This window comes from Camponotus vicinus, unplaced genomic scaffold (genome assembly GCF_025532165.1).
Source record: "Camponotus vicinus isolate PSW18456_S1 unplaced genomic scaffold, iyCamVici1.0 SCAF_11, whole genome shotgun sequence".
In the NCBI taxonomy this organism is placed as follows: Eukaryota; Metazoa; Arthropoda; class Insecta; order Hymenoptera; family Formicidae; genus Camponotus; species Camponotus vicinus.
In genome coordinates, this window is record NW_028141947.1 from 15,664,955 (window position 1) to 15,684,607 (window position 19,653).

General features: G+C 27.1%; 4 protein-coding genes across 4 annotated transcripts; all 4 read left to right on the top strand.

Annotated features, from left to right (window-relative positions):
* Positions 1-413: 413 nt before the first annotated feature.
* Positions 414-4,968, top strand: LOC145962297 (odorant receptor 10-like). The gene is made up of 7 exons (XM_083083256.1): positions 414-449; positions 901-1,174; positions 1,497-1,965; positions 2,392-2,491; positions 2,656-2,775; positions 4,575-4,730; positions 4,903-4,968. The coding sequence occupies exons 1-7, from the start codon at positions 414-416 to the stop codon at positions 4,966-4,968; spliced, it is 1,221 nt and encodes a 406-aa protein (XP_082939382.1).
* A 1,326-nt stretch (positions 4,969-6,294) lies between these two features.
* On the top strand, positions 6,295-9,421 carry LOC145961969 (4-vinylanisole receptor-like). The gene is made up of 7 exons (XM_083082664.1): positions 6,295-6,319; positions 6,807-7,076; positions 7,466-7,937; positions 8,124-8,223; positions 8,468-8,587; positions 8,953-9,108; positions 9,324-9,421. Exons 1-7 carry the CDS (start codon positions 6,295-6,297, stop codon positions 9,375-9,377), a joined length of 1,197 nt encoding a protein of 398 aa, XP_082938790.1. The 3' UTR covers positions 9,378-9,421.
* A 1,089-nt stretch (positions 9,422-10,510) lies between these two features.
* LOC145961976 (chymotrypsin-2-like) lies at positions 10,511-14,978 on the top strand. The gene is made up of 5 exons (XM_083082672.1): positions 10,511-10,646; positions 12,310-12,379; positions 13,130-13,449; positions 13,879-14,127; positions 14,567-14,978. Exons 2-5 carry the CDS (start codon positions 12,337-12,339, stop codon positions 14,714-14,716), a joined length of 762 nt encoding a protein of 253 aa, XP_082938798.1. The 5' UTR covers positions 10,511-10,646; positions 12,310-12,336; the 3' UTR covers positions 14,717-14,978.
* Positions 14,979-16,205: 1,227 nt separating this feature from the next.
* LOC145961972 (uncharacterized) lies at positions 16,206-19,494 on the top strand. The gene is made up of 6 exons (XM_083082666.1): positions 16,206-16,236; positions 16,505-16,777; positions 17,189-17,625; positions 18,549-18,668; positions 18,825-18,980; positions 19,441-19,494. The coding sequence occupies exons 1-6, from the start codon at positions 16,206-16,208 to the stop codon at positions 19,492-19,494; spliced, it is 1,071 nt and encodes a 356-aa protein (XP_082938792.1).
* Positions 19,495-19,653: the final 159 nt, after the last annotated feature.

Here is a 19,653-nt window from a genome sequence, read left to right on the forward strand (position 1 = left end):
TCTCGAATATTGTCGCACGAGAAAGATGGCATTTTAGAATTTTTAAAACCCTTTATTGTGCGCATCAACTCATTTCGTGCTCTCAAAAATTTTTATCCATACCTAGGCTTTTACACGCAATGCTCATCGATTACGAATGCGTGAGATCATAAATGTGCATCTACACGAATAAGGTACTTAAAACCAGTTATTATGTTATTTTTTATTCATGAATACTTCCAACATTGTTACCTGGGAGAAACTTGGTCCAACAAAGGGTGCTTAGTACTTCTAAAATCCGCCTTTATGCACATTGATCCTCTCACACTTTCAAAGGTCTTTTTTTATATTCATACACACAGTTTCTTGTTGAATAGAAGTCAACGTCGTTTTATGATAGGGAGATAAACGTCAGTCTGTGGATTGCATTCGATATGAAAGCTTCGAGCTATTCTGCACATCAAGATAAGGTGCTTCTCATTGAAAATATCATAATTGATTTTATTATCAAATTAAGATTAGAAAAGAGTTGCACTTTATCGAATAAAAAATAAGATATTTTAATCACATATATGTAGCATAAAATGCTTCAATTTTTCGATCGTCTCCTTTCTCAAATGAGTGATTGTATATCAATTTTTTGTGTGTCAATCAATTTTTTTGTCAAAATGGATTTTTATTTATAATATATATGACTTTATTTACAAGTACAAATAATTACAATATATTTAGAATCATAATAAATGATATAATGGGATATTCTATTTTTTGAGGGAGAAGTTTTAAAAAAAAGCTTATATGAAGAAATAGCTTATTTTTATTTAATTTTTATGCATTATGTATAATATATTTGTTCAGTCGAAAAATCAATTAATACGATTATCTGTTTTTATTTTCAATTTTTTGAAACTTTTATAACAGATAGATTTCGAATGGGCAGTGAGACTGAATCGATTTAGTCTAGAATTAATCGGGCTTTGGCCTAACTGCATACAAACTACATGGAAGAGATACATGTGCAATTTACGCACGCTTCTCGTTTTCTTGTTGATATTATCGGTTATTGTGATTCCTGCTCTACATTCTCTGATAAGGATCCATTCCGACATTATGCTGGTGATAGATAATCTGCAATTCTCTCTACCGATGACTACCTGCTTGCTAAGAATCGGGATTTTTTGGTGGAAGAAAGAGGGTAGATGCACTAACAAGTTTGTTCATTTAATAACATAAAATATTTTATGTAATTTATCTATACAATGTATGTGTGTATGTATGCATGTGCAAATCTTTTTTTATATTCTTAAATTAAATGCTAAATCCATTCTTAGAGTAGCTTCTATTTTACAATATTATGGAACATTTTATAAGCCATGTTTCCTTGATATCTAATTATTTTCAACTCTGAGAAATTTAATTTATATGAATCGTTTTGAAATCTAATAAAATTTATTTTAGATAAAAAAGTATAAATTTTTCTTATTTTTATTAGTTTTTCCGTTTTGATGTTTTTAAAGCTGTCGCACCGGTAATAGATATGATCGCGAACGACTGGATGAAAGCAAGAAAATCGCAGGAGAAGATGACGATGATCGCGAAAGCGCAAACCGCGCGCATGATTATCATATTCGGATACAGCTTTATGATATCAGGTTGGATCGTCACGGTTCTTTTACCCATGCTTGGCTATTCGGTGAGGTATTTGACGAACATCACCGATCCGGGGAGACCGTTGCCAGTACAGACATATTATATTTACGACGTAACCAAAAGCCCGCAATACGAAATAACATTCATTTTTCAAGCCATCACCATGTTTCTATGCATCATGCCTTATACAGGCATAGATAATTTTCTCAGCCTCCTAATATTCCATATTTCTGGTCAGTTGGATATTCTGAGCAATCGTCTTATGCGTCTGAATGATATCGCGAATTATAATGGCATTCTAAAAAGTTGCGTGATGGATCATACGCGGCTACTTAGGTACATTTTTTTCACATATTACATCCTCTTATGAAGAAAGATATGTGGACATTCAAATATAATATATAAAACATAAAAACAAATCTTGTTTAGAAAAATAATTATAATTAGCACAATACAAATTAATATACACATATCATAAAACGAGCCATACATAATTAACATTTAATCGAGTCACACATAATTATATACTTGTTTTTACTTTAATAAAATTTAATAGTAAAAACCTTTGCTTAGTACACAAATGTAATTACAAAATATCTCTTCCTCTTTTAAAAACAAAAATATCGTAATAAAAAAAAAGAGTTTCGGTGTGTCTGCTATGAAGATATATTTACATAAAATTAACATTTATATATAATTTTAGTATGTTCATTCTTTATATAAATTAATACATATATGATATACGCGTTTACTACTTTATAGAACCATCGCGGTTGTAGAAGATACATTTAATATAATATTGCTCATATTATTTCTGTACTTTGGTACTCTCTTTGGTTGCTATGGATTTGTACTAATGAGTGTAAGCAAAAAATTTAAAAAAATTTTGTTATATAATTTACTTGCATTATGCAATTTTAATATACGTAAAAAAATTTATTTTCACAAAACTTGCACTGATCATCTCATATGATTATTGAATTACATATATATATATATACATATATTATATCATGGAATGACTAGATGCTTGCAGATGGACATCATTTATCAATCTCTTACTTGGCATATTTTTTATCTGTCATTACCAATACGTTCGGTCATATGTGCTTGTATTGCGCTGTCGGTGAAATTTTAGCAGCACAGGTAATTTACCATTCTAATAATTTAACATTCTTTAATTTCTACCACACACACATATATTATATGTATACAATTATTGGTAATTATTTACATTAACGGACACCTCGCCGATGATCTTGACCTTTATATATGTTGTAGGGGTGAGGATGCTGATTAATTTTTCTCTTTGTTTTCCGTTAATGTAAATAATTATTAAATTCTTTTTTGAATATAAACTTATGAAAATAAAAAAATTCTAATTTTTTTATGCATAAAATATCTAAATATTATATTATTGTAACTCAATTTATAAAATATTACTATCTATATTAAAGTATTAATTAATACGAGAATATTTTATTATTGATATTTTAAAAATATATTAAAATAAAATATTTTATATATATGTTATACTAATATAATTTAAAAATATAAATAAAATTAAAAATTTTAATAATTTAGATAATTTAGAATGAGAGAAAGAGAGAGAGAATCGCTATCGAGAAATTGAAAAAAGGACAAGGAATATATAATATGATCTGAATATAAATAATATATATAAGTCTAATATAAATGGTATACTTATATATAATATAGTCTGAATATAAATGATAAATAATTTATAAATTATTTACCGCATATTGTTGCTCCGTACGTTGGCCAGTGCTTTTTCAGATTTGCTTTCCCTCTCCTTTGCTCCTTTTCTTCATTGCACTCACATTCACTCCCGAAAACAAGATTAATTAAGATTAGTTTTGTACGCAACGATCGTGAGACACTTTGCACGGCACTCCCGATCGCGTAATAATTACAATTAAAAGTTTAGCAAATATTAATTATAATTATTGTAGCGAATTATATTTCAAAACTAGGCGCGATTGCGTTTTATCGTTAGAGAGAAAATTTGACAATATACGAAGTATTTCGAACCTTACTTCTCGAATGTTGCCGTGCGAATGATATCAAGGCATGTACGGCCTGTACATGTAAACACAGCGCGTCATACGCCGCTAAGGCCGAACGTGTTATTATTCATTCATTGTCGATATACGTCGATATATTTACGTACTTTAACATATACACGGAATATGAAAGTGTATAGGGGTGTTTTAAATTATATAGATTAATTAAATAACATTTGTTAAAGGATTAATGATCACGAAGCTTCTCATTATGTTAATTACTTCGATTTATGATTCGATTGTTTTGCTGTACGTTTTGAATTCAAATTATATTTAAATAATTGAAAAGTAGAACAAAATAAAGCGTCACGGTCGAATTATATTTGATATCGAATTCTATAAATATCATTAAAGTATATATATATATTTGGTGTCAAAAAATTACGTTTTAATCATTAAACCTTTTTTATTAAATATCTCAAAAACTATAAGATACCTTAAATAAAACAAAGAGAAAAATTAATCAGCATCCTCGCCCCTACAACATATATCAAGGTCGTCATCGGCGAGGTGTCCGTTAACGTAAATAATTACCCAGATATTATATTTTTTTTGTAATTATAAATTGTAATACAATTTCTCTATGATCCCAATAATCTTTTTTCAATTAAATTTAGTTTTAATTTTAGATTTAGTTTTAATTTATGTTTTCATAAACAAATTTGAGTGTAAATTATCTAGAAAATTTTTATGTAAATTATCTAGAAAAAATAATCTATTTATATTTAAAATTTAAATGCACGTTTATAATTCAATTGATGTTATATACATGTTATGTTTATAATTTAATTAAATTTTACAAATTGTATCAGATACAATTTAAACACTTATTGACTTGTACATATCTTTTACGATTTTGAGTGCGATCGAATTCATTACGCTGTATATTGCAATAAATGGTATACTTTGGATTCAAAAGATGCGCGAAGTGTGATTCTTTTAATGGCAAAGACCAATAAATCTTTTTATCTTAATATTGGTAAAATATTTCCCTTGACAATGGCTACATTTTGCAATGTAAGTTATTTTAAATCTCAATTATAATTTCAGTACGTCATAAACGGTATTCCTTATAAAGCTCAAATATTTCTTTAACAATTAAAAAAAATTGCTTTACTTCTTGACTTTTTATATACTTGCACATATCTTATTTCACATTGTTACTAATATATGTATATATCTCTTTTAGCTATTAAAAACATCAGCTGGATATATGTCTGTTCTGGTTACAACAAGAAATCAATCGAAATCTTAGAGATAAACTCGAATTGCATATCTATATATTCCTGGTTTGATATTATGTGCAAATTAATATATTCTCTCGGTAATAATTAATTATCAATAATAATTAATTAAAAATGCATATTAGCATTTTATATTATGTTTATATAATTATAATTTTTTATGTGATTATAATTTATTTTGTATTATGTAATGTTAATTAACATGCTCTAAATTAATTTTATAAATTCTTAAAATTTGAATATTCCTATAATACTCATATAATATTATATATATAAATATTTTTCATATTTCAACATTAATTTATAAAATATGAAATAATTTGTTAAATAAAAGAATTATATATGTTAATACAAATATATATTTTTAGGTTTTTAAAAAATGTGTACTTACAGACGTAGAACATCACAGAAATAAAAAGAGCTAACAATTAGCAATAGAAGAATTGGACATATTCGATTTATTTATAGACTTATATATGTTTAAATTAATTTTATATTTCAGTAGTAGATTCCCAATCAGTCGCAGTAATGCATGATAAGAGAATATTTGTTTTAATGATAAAAATAATTGTCAAAATGTTTAAAACAATAATTGTTTATTTTATGTACATATATCTTGAAAAATATTTATATTATTTGTACAAATAGAAAGTGAAATAGTGATATATTTAGTCCACTGCTATAATTGAGCACTACTTAGCTCATTTAGTTCACTGCTATAATTATATTGAATTATGTGAAATAAATTTATAAATAATTAAACATACACATAGGATAATTAAACACATATGCACAAAAGTATAATAATATAAGCTAGATCCCTAAGAAATTGTGCCAGTAACGCGATTTCCGTCGCTATAGTAAGGAAGAAAGTTAATAACAGTTTGCAGAATTTCAAAACAATTTCTCCCCTACAAAATCGAAGGTGTATGTCCGAGATCGATTATGAGAGTATATGAGAATATAACAGGTGTACATATTGCGTGTATGTGTTCATTTCTGCGATCAGGACAATCACCTGTTATTACATCCACATTTTTCTTCACACATGTTTGCTACATTGTTTTCCGCCGCGATCACCCATCTGTTATTATATCCACGTTTTTCCACGGGTACTTGTTACATCGTTTCCCACCGAAGAGACATAAAAACGAGGGGTGCTCGGAATATTTAAAGAAGCTTATGGTAAGTGATCATTATCCTGTCGTTCACTAGGTAATAAAAAAGTATGTATAGACCCGGACATGTATAAAAAAAGACGCGTGCGCTTTGCCGAATAGGAGTTGACATTATTCCACGATAAAGAGACAAAGGCCAGTCTCTGAATAACGCGCAACATGAAAACTTCAAAAAATACGGAAGGTGCTGTCATTATCGTTGAAGTCATATTTGACGGAAATACATTTTTGTTTAAAACATATACGACACGCATATTTAGAATAAACAACCGACGTGCTAAATGTCAATGTTTCCTTTAAATTTTGAATGATTGGAAGTAATTGAGTTCTACAAAGAATGCTAATTATATTTGTGCAAATAAAACAATAAGAAAGAAAGATAAAAAATTTAAATTTTAAAATTTTAATGTTTTAAGTGTCAAAGAATAAAAGAAATTAAATTTTAAAATTTCAATGTTTTTTTAAGTGTCATTATGTCATGTTAGTATTTTTATAATCATGTGTTCTCTTTGTATTATAATTTCAAGAAAAATATTGTCAAACATTTTTACTTTCGTTTTGTGTTTAAATGTTTGATCTATAATATAATTTAAAAAATTTAATATTATATTATAAAATTTCCTCTGAAATTAGGAATAATTTAGCTCATGCAATTTTCTTGGAATAGGTAGATTTCGAATGGGCAGTAAAGTTGAATAGGTGTACTTTGAAAATCATCGGGCTTTGGCCCGAGACAGAACAAACTACATGGGAAAAGTGTATGTGCAATTTACGTGTGTTTATCGTTTTCATGTCATTGTTGATCGGTATTTTGATTCCTGCCATACATTCTCTGATAAGAATTCGTGGAGATGTTATGTTAATGATAGACAATTTACAATTTACTTTACCAGTCTTCACCGCCATGCTAAGAATTGTAATTTTTTGGTGGAAGAAAGAAGGTCAGTTCCAAATTGAAATAAAAATTTAATCGTTTATGTTAAATTAAGAAAAACAAAAGATATATAACAGAAGATAATATTTGATTATATATTTAGTTTTACAAACTATTAACAATATTTTTCTCTACCTCATAAATGTTATAATTTAATTCGTCAACGCTAATTTTAAATGTATATTACATTTAAATCTTATGTGAAAGCTACGTTTTTATATTCATATTTTTAAGTTAAATTCAATCTCTTTGATTTAATTTTTAATAATTTTATTGTTATAATTTTTCTCGACACTAATATTTTCTCTTTTTTCCTCATATTTTTCTTTTAATATTTTCTTTTATATTAATATTTAATTTTCTTTATCTGCATTATATTTTCCAATCCTATTAAAGCTGTGTCATCTTTAATGGATATGATCGCGGATGATTGGGTAAAGCCGAAAGCTTCTTGGGAAAAAATTATAATGATTACAAGGGCGCAAACTGCGCGTACAATTACAATATTTATGTACAGCATGATGGGAGTATGCTTATCCATTTCGATATTAATGCCTGCTTGTGGTTTTTCGATGAGATACTTAACGAACATTACTGATCCAGGCAAACCATTGCCATTACAGACGTATTATTATATATGTGATATAACTAAAAGTCCACAATACGAATTAATATATATTTCTCAAGCTGTCTCTATGTTCTTAGGCGTTTTGCCTTACACGGGTATAGATAATTTTCTTAGTTTGTTGATATTTCATATATGCGGCCAACTGGATATCCTGAAAAATCGTATCACGCATCTGGATAAATTCGCAAATTACGCTAAAGCTTTAAAAAGCTGCGTGATGGATCACACGCGGCTAATCAAGTAATCATGCTTGCATTTATCATGTGCTATAGACTTTTATTTATTATACAATAATAGATATGAAACTATGTAATATAAGAATGATTGTGCAAAAGAATAATTATTATGTATGTAATTGTAGTATTTGAGTAGAGTGATATATTAAATATAACACAATTATGTAACATATAAATCATTACTCTATAGATCTATTGCCATTATAGAAGATACTTTTAATTTAATGTTACTTGCATTATTTCTGTATTTTGGTACTCTTTTCGCTTTTTACGGATTTTTAATTCTTAGTGTAAGTAAAGCGTTTGAAAACTTTTGACATACAAAATATTGCATTACGCTTTTTATACACGTAGAAAAATAACTTTATTTTTGCTAATATTATTAATATATTATATTATTATATATATATAATAATATAATATATATAATATAATATACATATATTATTATATATATAATAATAATAAATGCTTTTTACAAATATTCTATGTTTATTATAATAATATTCTATACAAACATATGTAAATATGTAGCTTCTAGATGAGGGGAATTACTTATCTAGTTCTCGCTTAACATATCTCATAACAATGGTTATCAATACGTTTGGACATATGTGCGCTTATTGTGCTGTGGGCGAAATTTTAGTATCGCAGGTAAGAGTTTAAAGTCTTTTAAATTTTTTATGATTCATATACTTTTTAATTCCTTATGATTCATTTACTTTTCTTCTGTAATCATTATTGTAATTTTTTACGGAAACACTTTAACTGCAAAATAATGAAATATCCAGAAACAAAAAGTCTTTTATTTTTATTTTATTTTAAATTTATATATATATATTAAAATAAAAATATTTTTTAATAATAAAATTGACTCATTCATGGAATTACATACACAAACATGCACATATAATATTATATTATGTTTAAAGATGTACATAAATTTTATAAACATATATATATATACTATATAATGTAATCCTTAATTGATACTTCAATGTATTTTTCATGAATTCAAGTGTAATCGAATTCATTATGCTGCATATTTTAATAAATGGTATACTCTGAATCCAAAAGATGCGCGGGATATAATTTTCCTAATGATCAGGACCAATGAACCTCTCTATCTTACCGCTGGCAAAGTGTTTCCTATGACAATGGCTACATTTTGCAACGTAAGTTTTATGCTAAAATTCAAATATATATAAATATATAACGTTAATATGATTAATTCTTATAAATCACATGTATTTATAATCATTTTATAAATCATCTTTTTATAAATCATACTTGCATATTTCAATATGTAATATACTGTATATTATTTGATGTTTTCTTACGTTATATTTACACTTTAATTTTTATATTAATTTCAATAAATACTTTTCAGTTGATAAAAACATCAGCCGGTTACATATCCGTCTTACTGACAACAAAATATTAATTCGAAAATAAAATAAATATAAATTATGTGATATAATACAATCCCTCTATAAAAAATTTCTAATAGTCTTCATGTATAAGATTTTAAAAAAGTATATAAAAACGACAAAAAATAGATATTATGTAGAATTTACTAAATATTATTTTTTTTAGTATATATATTAATAATATTATTAACATGTATGAAAAAACCTTATATAAGTTTACAAATATATCACTTTGTTGAAATATTGTGAAAATATCTTTGTGAAAATATCTTTTTTCATGTTTTGTGTTACGTCCAGGCCCGGAGAAGGTTGGATCGAAGGAAGGGCGTAACACAGATATATTTTCCCAAAGTCGCAATAGAAGGTAAGCGACTTGGGTCGAACGAACTTTAAGGCTCGAAAAGCAGGTAAACGACTCTCTTTGAGTCGCTGTTACTCTGTCCTTCGAACGTTCGCTCGGTGGTTTCCTTTTCGGTAAGGGAATTTAATCCCTTTTACGGGGCGGAACCAAGTGCGAGTCTTAACAATTAGGAATGAGAGCGGGGTAATTATTTAATAGAAAAAGTTAATTACAAAGTTTCAAATTTATTCATAGAAAACAAATAGTGAAATTAAACATAAAATTATAACTGTTTTATAATTAATAATGTTAAATTAAACGCAATAAGAGGGAGTATGTGTGCTTGTATGTATGTGTGCTTTCTCGCGAGTGTTACATAAATGCGGAGGTCATCAGTCGAACAGAATATGGGGTGACTTTATTTTTATTTTTATACTGGCTCGACTGTGGAGGTTACAATAATTTTTGTTCACTTTGAATAACAAATCATAATTAATTGAGGATGTGTGTGATTTACTCTTTTTAAGTGTTTACTGGTTAATTAATAGTTTCTAATTTATAATCTATAAGATCTATTTCTTGATATCATTTACATTTTAGAAATCAAGTAGTTGATTATTCATGATAAATTTCGAAATATCATAGGTATGTCGTCGCGTGACGAGAATTATTTGTTAAGAGAATCGGTACTATTTCCTAAATGTCTACTCATAGATATCTGGCAGTCAATATTCACTGATTAGTTGCGAGAGTCTAACTACCTAATCGGTAATCTATCTTATTGCGCGCGCTGTTCCAATCTTTCGAAAGAAAGATTCTCAGTGTCTCGTCAGTCCTGATAGTGTGTACTAGGGAGCGACCGAATTACGCATCCAACATTCTCTTTACAAGCCAAGACAGGCGAATTAGGCAGTCATCGCGGAAGGAAGGATTTGCGAAGTCGGTAAGACGTAACATTTGCAAAGAATAAATTTACAGATTTTACAGAATTTAAATACAGAATAATTAAATACACGTACACATTTTATGTTTATTTATTTATTGGCATCATATCTTATTCATAAATATTCCCTAAAGCAACAGAATCCAATTCTGAATATATATTATGAATATGTACTTAAAAAAATACGAAGATGATTTTTAAATATCTTGTATATATCATACGAATGTGTGTGTATAATAAAACTCTATCGTCCTCCATCGTTCCTTTTAAATATATACCTTTTTAGTTGGAAATTCATTGTCCTCTGACTGAAAAAAAACTATTAATGTGCAAGAGAAATTAAATATGTCGATCGCTTTTTGTTACACAAGTATCGATAATTTTCTTAAATTGCTCATCTTTTATATCCGCGAACAGTTGGAAAACCACTTGTACTGGATGTGCATAATCATGAGACTTCACCACGGTACTAAATCAATGTCATGAATCATATCAATCATATTGCCCCATATGCAATTAACGTATTTGCATATTGACACATCAGTGACTCACGGATCGAATGATATTATTTCTAATAAATTATCAAGACTAAAATTTATACAAACATGTATTACCTCATCAATTTTTTCGTAATTCGCATTTTCTTTAAAACGCCATAGTTGTTCGAAATAGAAAAGTCATTAGAATTTTATTACGATCAGATATTTTCTGAAAATTAATATAAATATTCCATTAAATTCAGAAATAACATTCCTTTAAACATTCTCGACTAAAAAGGGATAAAAATCCACGTAGACCACTAGTCACATTTTCTTATTTTGACAAGTCACACCAGCACTTTTCAGTCTCGCACACTCGCAGTCTCAGTTACACTGCTAAAAGAACCTCGTCTCATTGCTTCTGTAAAATCGCTCCGGTAATAAAAATACTTCTTAATTTTCTACTCATTTTGTGCTTGATTTTATGACTCTTTAATAAATTTATTTTTACACAACGTGTGACTAAGACTTTATCCACGTACACGTTTCCTTAATTCTGCGTTGTCCTGGCACACCGCTGTCTCTCACGAACATAGTTTTTTGTAATTTTTTTAATAAAAAGAATTACGTATATTTTTATATTAGTAAAAACAATGCAAAACGTAATTAAAATATGAATAAACATTATTATGATTAATTTTAATTTAAAATGATAAATGATATATCTATATTATATATAACTTATTATTTTTCATACTGAGACTTTGGCTGCCGCGTTTATGATTTCATATATGTCAAATTTGCAGAAATACTCATTTTATTTTACTCTTTTTATAAATATAATATATAATATATAATATAGTTTCATAAACGATAATATAATAAACGATTTTTTTCTCACTTTGGAAGTACGTATTTCGTGTCTGAAATAATATGCATATGTATATGATTTCAAAAATATATTTAAAATTTATGATCTTATATCGCGCAAAAAGATATCTCTCTCATGAATCATCTCAGAAATCGAAAAAAAGCTGTTGCGTTATCATTTGCTGTTAATGATGTGTTGTGCTTTTCAAATTGTGTAAATGATTAATAATTAATAACGCAACTGCGTAAACACACTCGATCGTATATATAAACAGTAATTAAATGTAGCGTTGGATATTTCAAATTCTATCCAGATCACATTCTTATATGGGATACTCGCAATGTTCCGACTCACATGGATTTTGATTTTCGTTGTTGCTGTTGGTAAGTAGTATTTTATCACAATGTTACTATATATATATGTATATACACACTACTCCAAAAAAATAGGGAACACTTTTTACTCTAAAAATTGAGCTGTTTTCAAACCGCTGAAACTCGCCGAAAAATTATTGTAGACAAAAAATTAAAAAAGCATTTTAAAGCTTGAAGTTTCAACTTTAACGCGTAGTTGATGGTTTTTTTAAATTTTTTTATCTTCCTTATTCCGCGCTTTAAAAAATAACACACTGTTTAATTACTTAAATTATGTATTTTTAATTATGTATTTTAACATTAATTTTTAGGGTACAAAAAGTGTTCCCTATTTTTTTTTAGTAGTGTGTATATATATATATATATATATATATATATATATATATATATATATTATATTCTTAAATACTATATTTTAATTATGCAATTATACAGTTTAATAAAATAATTGATTTTTGCAACTTTAATCACAAATTTCTTTAAAATATTGGAAGCTAAAATCGTATTCAAAAATACTGATTATTCTCTTTTTATGCTCTTTAATGCTTTTTTAATTGAATTGCATTATTACAATGTCGCGAGAAAGTATAAAAACAGTAAATTAATTTCACGCATTTAAAAATTGAGCTATTTGTATCGCATATAAAGTAAAATAAAATTGTTATCTTTCTCTCCCTTTCTTTTTGTTTAAGAATAATATAATTTTCATTTTGACAAGAAAAAAAAAGTTAATTATATAAAAGTAATTAATATTCGCAGGTATTAATGCTGAGGAAGCTGAAATCAATGATGGAGATGTTGATATTAGCAAGTATCCGTACGTTGTGTTGATTAAAAAAAAAGGCAGACCCGTATGTTCCGGTGCGATACTTGATGAACTACATGTTGTCACATCAGATCGATGCGTGCCGCCATTTGAACATATTTGGAATGTCATGAACGATATAGTTGTGGTCTCCGGTACGAGCAGCCTCAAACCCAGCGGCAAAAGTATCTTTGTAAAAGAAATGTTCTCGCAAAATCATCACGTTAATAATCCGCTTAATAATCCCATCACGAGTGGTCTTGGTGTAATTAAGGTATATTCATGCTTTAATTAGTTTATTTGTATTTATGTGTATTTATTTTAATTAGAATATATAAATAAATTATATATTTATATATCTTAATTAATTTTAATTTTACACAAACACATATTATTTGTTTTGTTATATAATACATAATTAAATGTATCGGATATTTAAGTTATAAAATTTTTAATATTTAAATGTGTTATTAAGATAATTCTTTCTTTTCAAATAAAATATTAGGAATTATAAGTTGATCCCCCTTGTCAATCGCTTAGACGAAATATTGAAGTGTAAAAAAATTTTTTTGGAATTCTAAATCCATGTAGATTTAAAATTTTTTTATTTAAAATTTTTTGTTATTTCTTATTTAATTGTTTCGGAAATTCCCCTATGTGTTTTGCGATACATATTACAAATTGAATGAAATATCTTTCGCAGCTCAATCAGCCGATTGAGTTTGGAGACGCTGTGCAACCGATTAAGCTATCTGAAACAGAAGTACCGCCCGACGCGAAACTAGAAATGGTTGGGTGGATGATGGCTGATCATCAAGGAAAGAAGACGGCGCATCTCAAGAAAGTCACGTTAAATACAATAAATTCTCAAACATGCCAGCCATTTCACAAGAAGAAGCTCGATGTATCTGAATTCTGTACTGTGCCGGAACCCGAAGGCATATTTTGTAAGGTAAGCGAAATATATCATCAGAGATAAAATCGAAAATTATTATACACGTAATTTTTAATATAAAATTTAATTGAATTTGAAAAAGCCTCTCACACAGACATTTCTAATGCAAATTTTTCTCATTCTTTAATCAACTACATTTATATTAATTAATATTTATAATAATTAATAATAAATATATAATATATAATAATAATATATACTAATAATAATAATAAATATATAATAATAATTTATACTAATAAAATATTAATTAATATTAATTATAAAAAAAGAATTAATTTAAGCTATATAAATAAGAATCACAGTGTTATTTAATAGCTATGTGCATAAATCCAAAGTATGTTATGTGTATGTATGTGCGTGTGCAAAAATTTAATGAAATAGGAATATCGGAATTAAATATTATTAATATTTAACATTTATAACTATTATCTAGGGTTTCAGCGGTAGTCCTTTAATTTACGAAGGCAAACTCGTTGGTGTGGCTACTTACGGTATTTCATGCGAGAACCCTCCACGTCCGGATGTTCATACCAGTATAGACGAAGAAAATCGCGAATATCTGCAAGAAATTATAAAAGGATAAAGACTTTTCATCGTTTTTACATCGTTATTAATCCTTATTTTAAGTACGGAGTTTTGAAGACGACTGACATTCGCGAACAGTATTGAAAATGATAGCTTACAAGAAACAAATCTCTATATGTATGATAATAATTTTTAATATTATGTTAAAAATTATATTATTGAAAAATGAATTTACATGATAAAATGTATATATATATATATATATATATATATATATATATATATTTTATAAAAATAAAATCGCAAATAATATGTCAAATATTCTCTATTTAAATATGTCCTCAAAATAAATATGTTATATAATTATTATATCAACAAGTGATCGTGTTTTACTTTTGTTTATTTTATTTTACGTTAATTTCAAATAAACAATCATGCAAATTATGTTGTATATATAATTGTAATATTGAATAAAAACGATCTCTATGCTATCAAAATATTTAATTTCTATTTTGATATATAATAATTTATAAAAACTGTGGAATATATATAATAAACACTCATATCTATTTTCATCTATTTCACACATATATATGCATATTCACATATATATACAATTAATATTACGTAATATTATAAAAATTTATTCTCTTTTAATAGATTATATATTTTCCAATCTCTCTCAAAAATTTACAATTGCAGATTTAATAAACTAATGAGCAGAATGTTTGAAATAATGCTGCTGATAACAATTTAGGGATTAAAATGCTATAATCGGATGAAAGATACAAGTTGGATGATGGTGAATGTACTTGTGTTGCATGTTCTGTATATGTGACGTGCTGGGTATATAATTTGCTTGGAAAACTTCATCAGACCATTGTGAAAGAGTAGGTTTCAGACAAGCAAAAATAAAAGTTGAAGTTTCGATATTTCAAACTTCAACTGTAAAAACTTGCATGTTTCCTAATCAATAATTACTCTTTACACAGGGTCGGTTTTAAAAACCGCTAAAGTGATGAAGAGAAGGATGTGAAAAGTCTTTCTCAAAGAATTGATTCTACACTAATTATGAGATATTAAATTAATCATCAAATTGAATTCAATCCTTATTGTATCTATTATAATTTCATAAAAATATGAAATATATTTTTTTGGAAATCGAATTTCTTAACACATATAGACACACAATGTGCAACGTGAACGCATGCTTCGAATGAATCCTAAAACTTGATACATAATTTTTCACAATTTGTAAAATATATTTAATACATAAGTAAATGCGGCCCTTCGATGCTGTCGATAGCTCGCAGCCGTTTCGTTCGCAGAGGGGCGATTAATCATCCTTTCACAATTCAACCCTTCTTGGGGTGAACAATCGAGCTATAAGTATCTTTTGCTTATAGACATTTACATTATTAATAGCTATCTGTATTCACCTGTATAATGTCATTGAGTTTGAAAGTTTCTGCACACTTTATTATACGGATCATCGAAAATATGATTACACCGAGAAAAGGGAAGTTAATTGCCTCGTATACTTCGATATGGATGTCTCGGCGCATTCAGGACACGCAGGTACTTTTTTCCGGGTTTTTATATAGTAGCACAAATTTCTCTTTTAAATGAATAATGAATTTTCAAATAATATTTCTAAATAAAAGTTGACAAATATAACGATCGTAGAAAAATAAATTTGTACATAAACAAAAAAATAAGTACGTGCGTACACACACTATTTCTCTGTAAATAAAAAATCACATAAATTAATCTCGGTAAAACATAAGTCAATGAATTTCGTTTAAATTTCATCGAAATCTTATATATCATTTATTTTTGAAAACAGATTATGAATGGTTCATTACGTTAAATCGGGCTTGCTTAAGACTATTGGGAATATGGCCGGAAATAGACGAAAGAAATGGACAAAGGAAATGGATGACCGATGCGCGTGTGATTGTTATATTAATCATAATGCTCTGGAGCATTGTCATTCCGACTTTTCATTCCTTTATCAGAATATGGGGTGATATCACATCTATGATTGATCATTTGCAATACTTTTTGCCGCTTCTGATATCAATAATGAAATTCGTTTTAATGTGGCAAAAGAAAAATGGTATTTCTTTAACGAAAAAATTTTCACAATATATCAGATTTTATAATATTTAAAAAAAAAAGAGAAATACGGAAAAAAAATTCTCTCAAATCTTCTTCTCTTTCGATTTTATATTCAAAATTTTATATAACAAGAAATTAAAAAATCTGTTAATTTTCAATATTGATTATATGATTATATGATTTAATAAAATATTATTTCATAATAAGGTTTATATAATAAAATTAAGAATTTTTGTGTTTATTCACAATAATTTATAAAATGTTTTAACATTAAATCTATATTTTCTTGTATTATATTCGTACTATATTCTTTGTTTTATAATTCTTTTTCTCGAATGTTTAAATAATTTTCATCATTTTTAATATTCATAATATTCTGTGACATCTAACTCCAATTTATTCCCGATAGCTCTGATACCAATTCTGAAAATGGTTAAAGAGGACTGGACGAAATTAAAGACGGAAAATGAACGAGCGATTATGATAAGACGTGCACAAACTGCACGTCTGATAATGATATGGGGGTACTTCGTGATGTTCATCTCGTTCGTCATTGTGCTCGTGATCTTTCCCAGCTTTGGAATGTTATTGAGCTACATGACGAATGTTACCGATTCAGATAGATCAATGCCTCTACCAACATATTACATGTACAATATAAATAACAGTCCATTTTATGAAATAACCTTCGTTCTGCAAGGTTTCAGCGCGATGGCAAGCGCGACCATGTACACCGGTACGGACACTTTTATGGGATTTCTTATCTTCCACGTATGCGGCCAGCTCGAGAACCTCAGAGCGCGTATCCTCGATCGGGAATTTAATCATTTCGAGCTATCCTTCAACGTACAGGAACATATACGCCTTATCAGGTTTCGTATTGCCAAGAAAAGCAAAAGTGAATCACTTTATTAATAAAATTATAGAATATTTTTACATTTTTTTCTGATTTCATCTAAGAATTCTTGTTGTATCAAAATAAATTCATGAATAAATCAAAAGATTTCAATGATGGAAAGTTAATTTAACAAATTTAATTAACATATTTGTAAATTTTCAAACAATTTTAGTAAATATAATTGAATTGAACTTATTAATTATATAAATTTTACATAAAATTGTATGACTTCTAAATTATAAAAATTTTTCTGCCATTTTTATTATAATTACAAAATTGTGTATAACATTATCTGGTATATATTTAAAAAAAAAGAAAGATAAGAAGAAAAAATATAAATATAATATATATTCATGACATTATTTGTTACTTTCTCTTACAGATCTATCAATACAATTGACGATACGTTTACTTTAATGCTGCTTGGGCTGCTAATTTATTTCGGCATTCTTTTTGCTCTATATGGATTTTTATTTGTTATTGCAAGTATTTTGCCTGTATTTTTATGCGTTTTCCTATCTAAAATAATAAATATAAATGTACAATTAGAACTATAAATATATGGTTTATTTTTTAATTACATTTAAAAAAACGGATTCACAAAATATGTAAATATAATTTATCTCTTTGAAGAATGACGAATGAAATATACATAAAGAAAGATTCTAAGGAATGTGTTGTCATTATTTTTCAAGAAACTAAACTTCTTGAAAATAAATCTTTGCTTTTTGAATAGAAATGCTTGTTAGAGCTTTATTTCAAATTAAATGGATTCAATTTAAATTAATTTTAATCATTTAATTTTAATTTTCACATTTACTTGAAAACTATAACTCTAATTACATTCACTCATATTTGTCAAATTGCTTAGATAATAACACAAGGTCGGAATCTCTCCATCGTTCGATTAATTTTCATCTTGACGTCCTTTATGAATACATTCATGCATATGTGCCTTTATTGTGCGGTAGGCGAAGTTTTAGTTATCCAAGTAAGTAATTTTGTTTATATATTAATTATTTTCTTTTGCAATTTATATATCACAGAAAGTACAGAATTAACTAATTTTGTGCAATATTTATTTAAATATTTAATAAACTTACCCTTTTTTGAACGTATGGTTTGATCGTTTTCATTGTTCATTAAGTGCAATGAGATTTATGACGCTATTTGCCAATACAAATGGTACAACTTGAAGCCAAGACAGGCAAGGAATCTCCTATTTATGATGATTCAAGCCAGGAGACCGCTGTATCTCACCGCAGGAAAGCTCTTTCCTATGACGATGACTACGTTTTGTGCCGTAAGAGCAACTCCAAATTAACATCATTGTAATATTGTGAAAACAATTCTTTCCATTAACATTTCTCATAAAAAATGGGATATTTAAGAGAGAGATTTGGTAATATTTAATTAAAGAATAGTAAAATTTTTTTATTATAAAATGTGGAAAAATCTTCTATATTAAAGAGGACAAAAAATCATTGTTGCAAAAACATAAATAATAATATAACATAATAAGCATTCACTGATAATATAAAATAAGTTTTGTTTTAAAAATTACACGTATCAATATAGTGTTTCATTGTATATATGACATTACATTTATTCGATATCTATACTTTGGAAACCAATTATCTTAATAAATAATTAAAAATGCAAACGCGGAGAGGAAATAAAACAATGATTTCTAAGATTAAATTCATAAAATATGTCTACATAAATATTATATTATATATTCACGTAAATATATCATATTTTAGTTATTAAAAACATCGGGTGGTTATATATCGGTCTTACTGGCATATAGTAACTGAATTAGGAACATTCTTCTGGAAATCCAACATGACATCAATGTATTATTATCGATATAAAGGAAAATTACTTAATAGTTAGAGAGCTTATATTTGTTATATCAATATATACTTTGCAGAATTAATTCTATATATTTTTAATTTTATACTTACTATATCTAT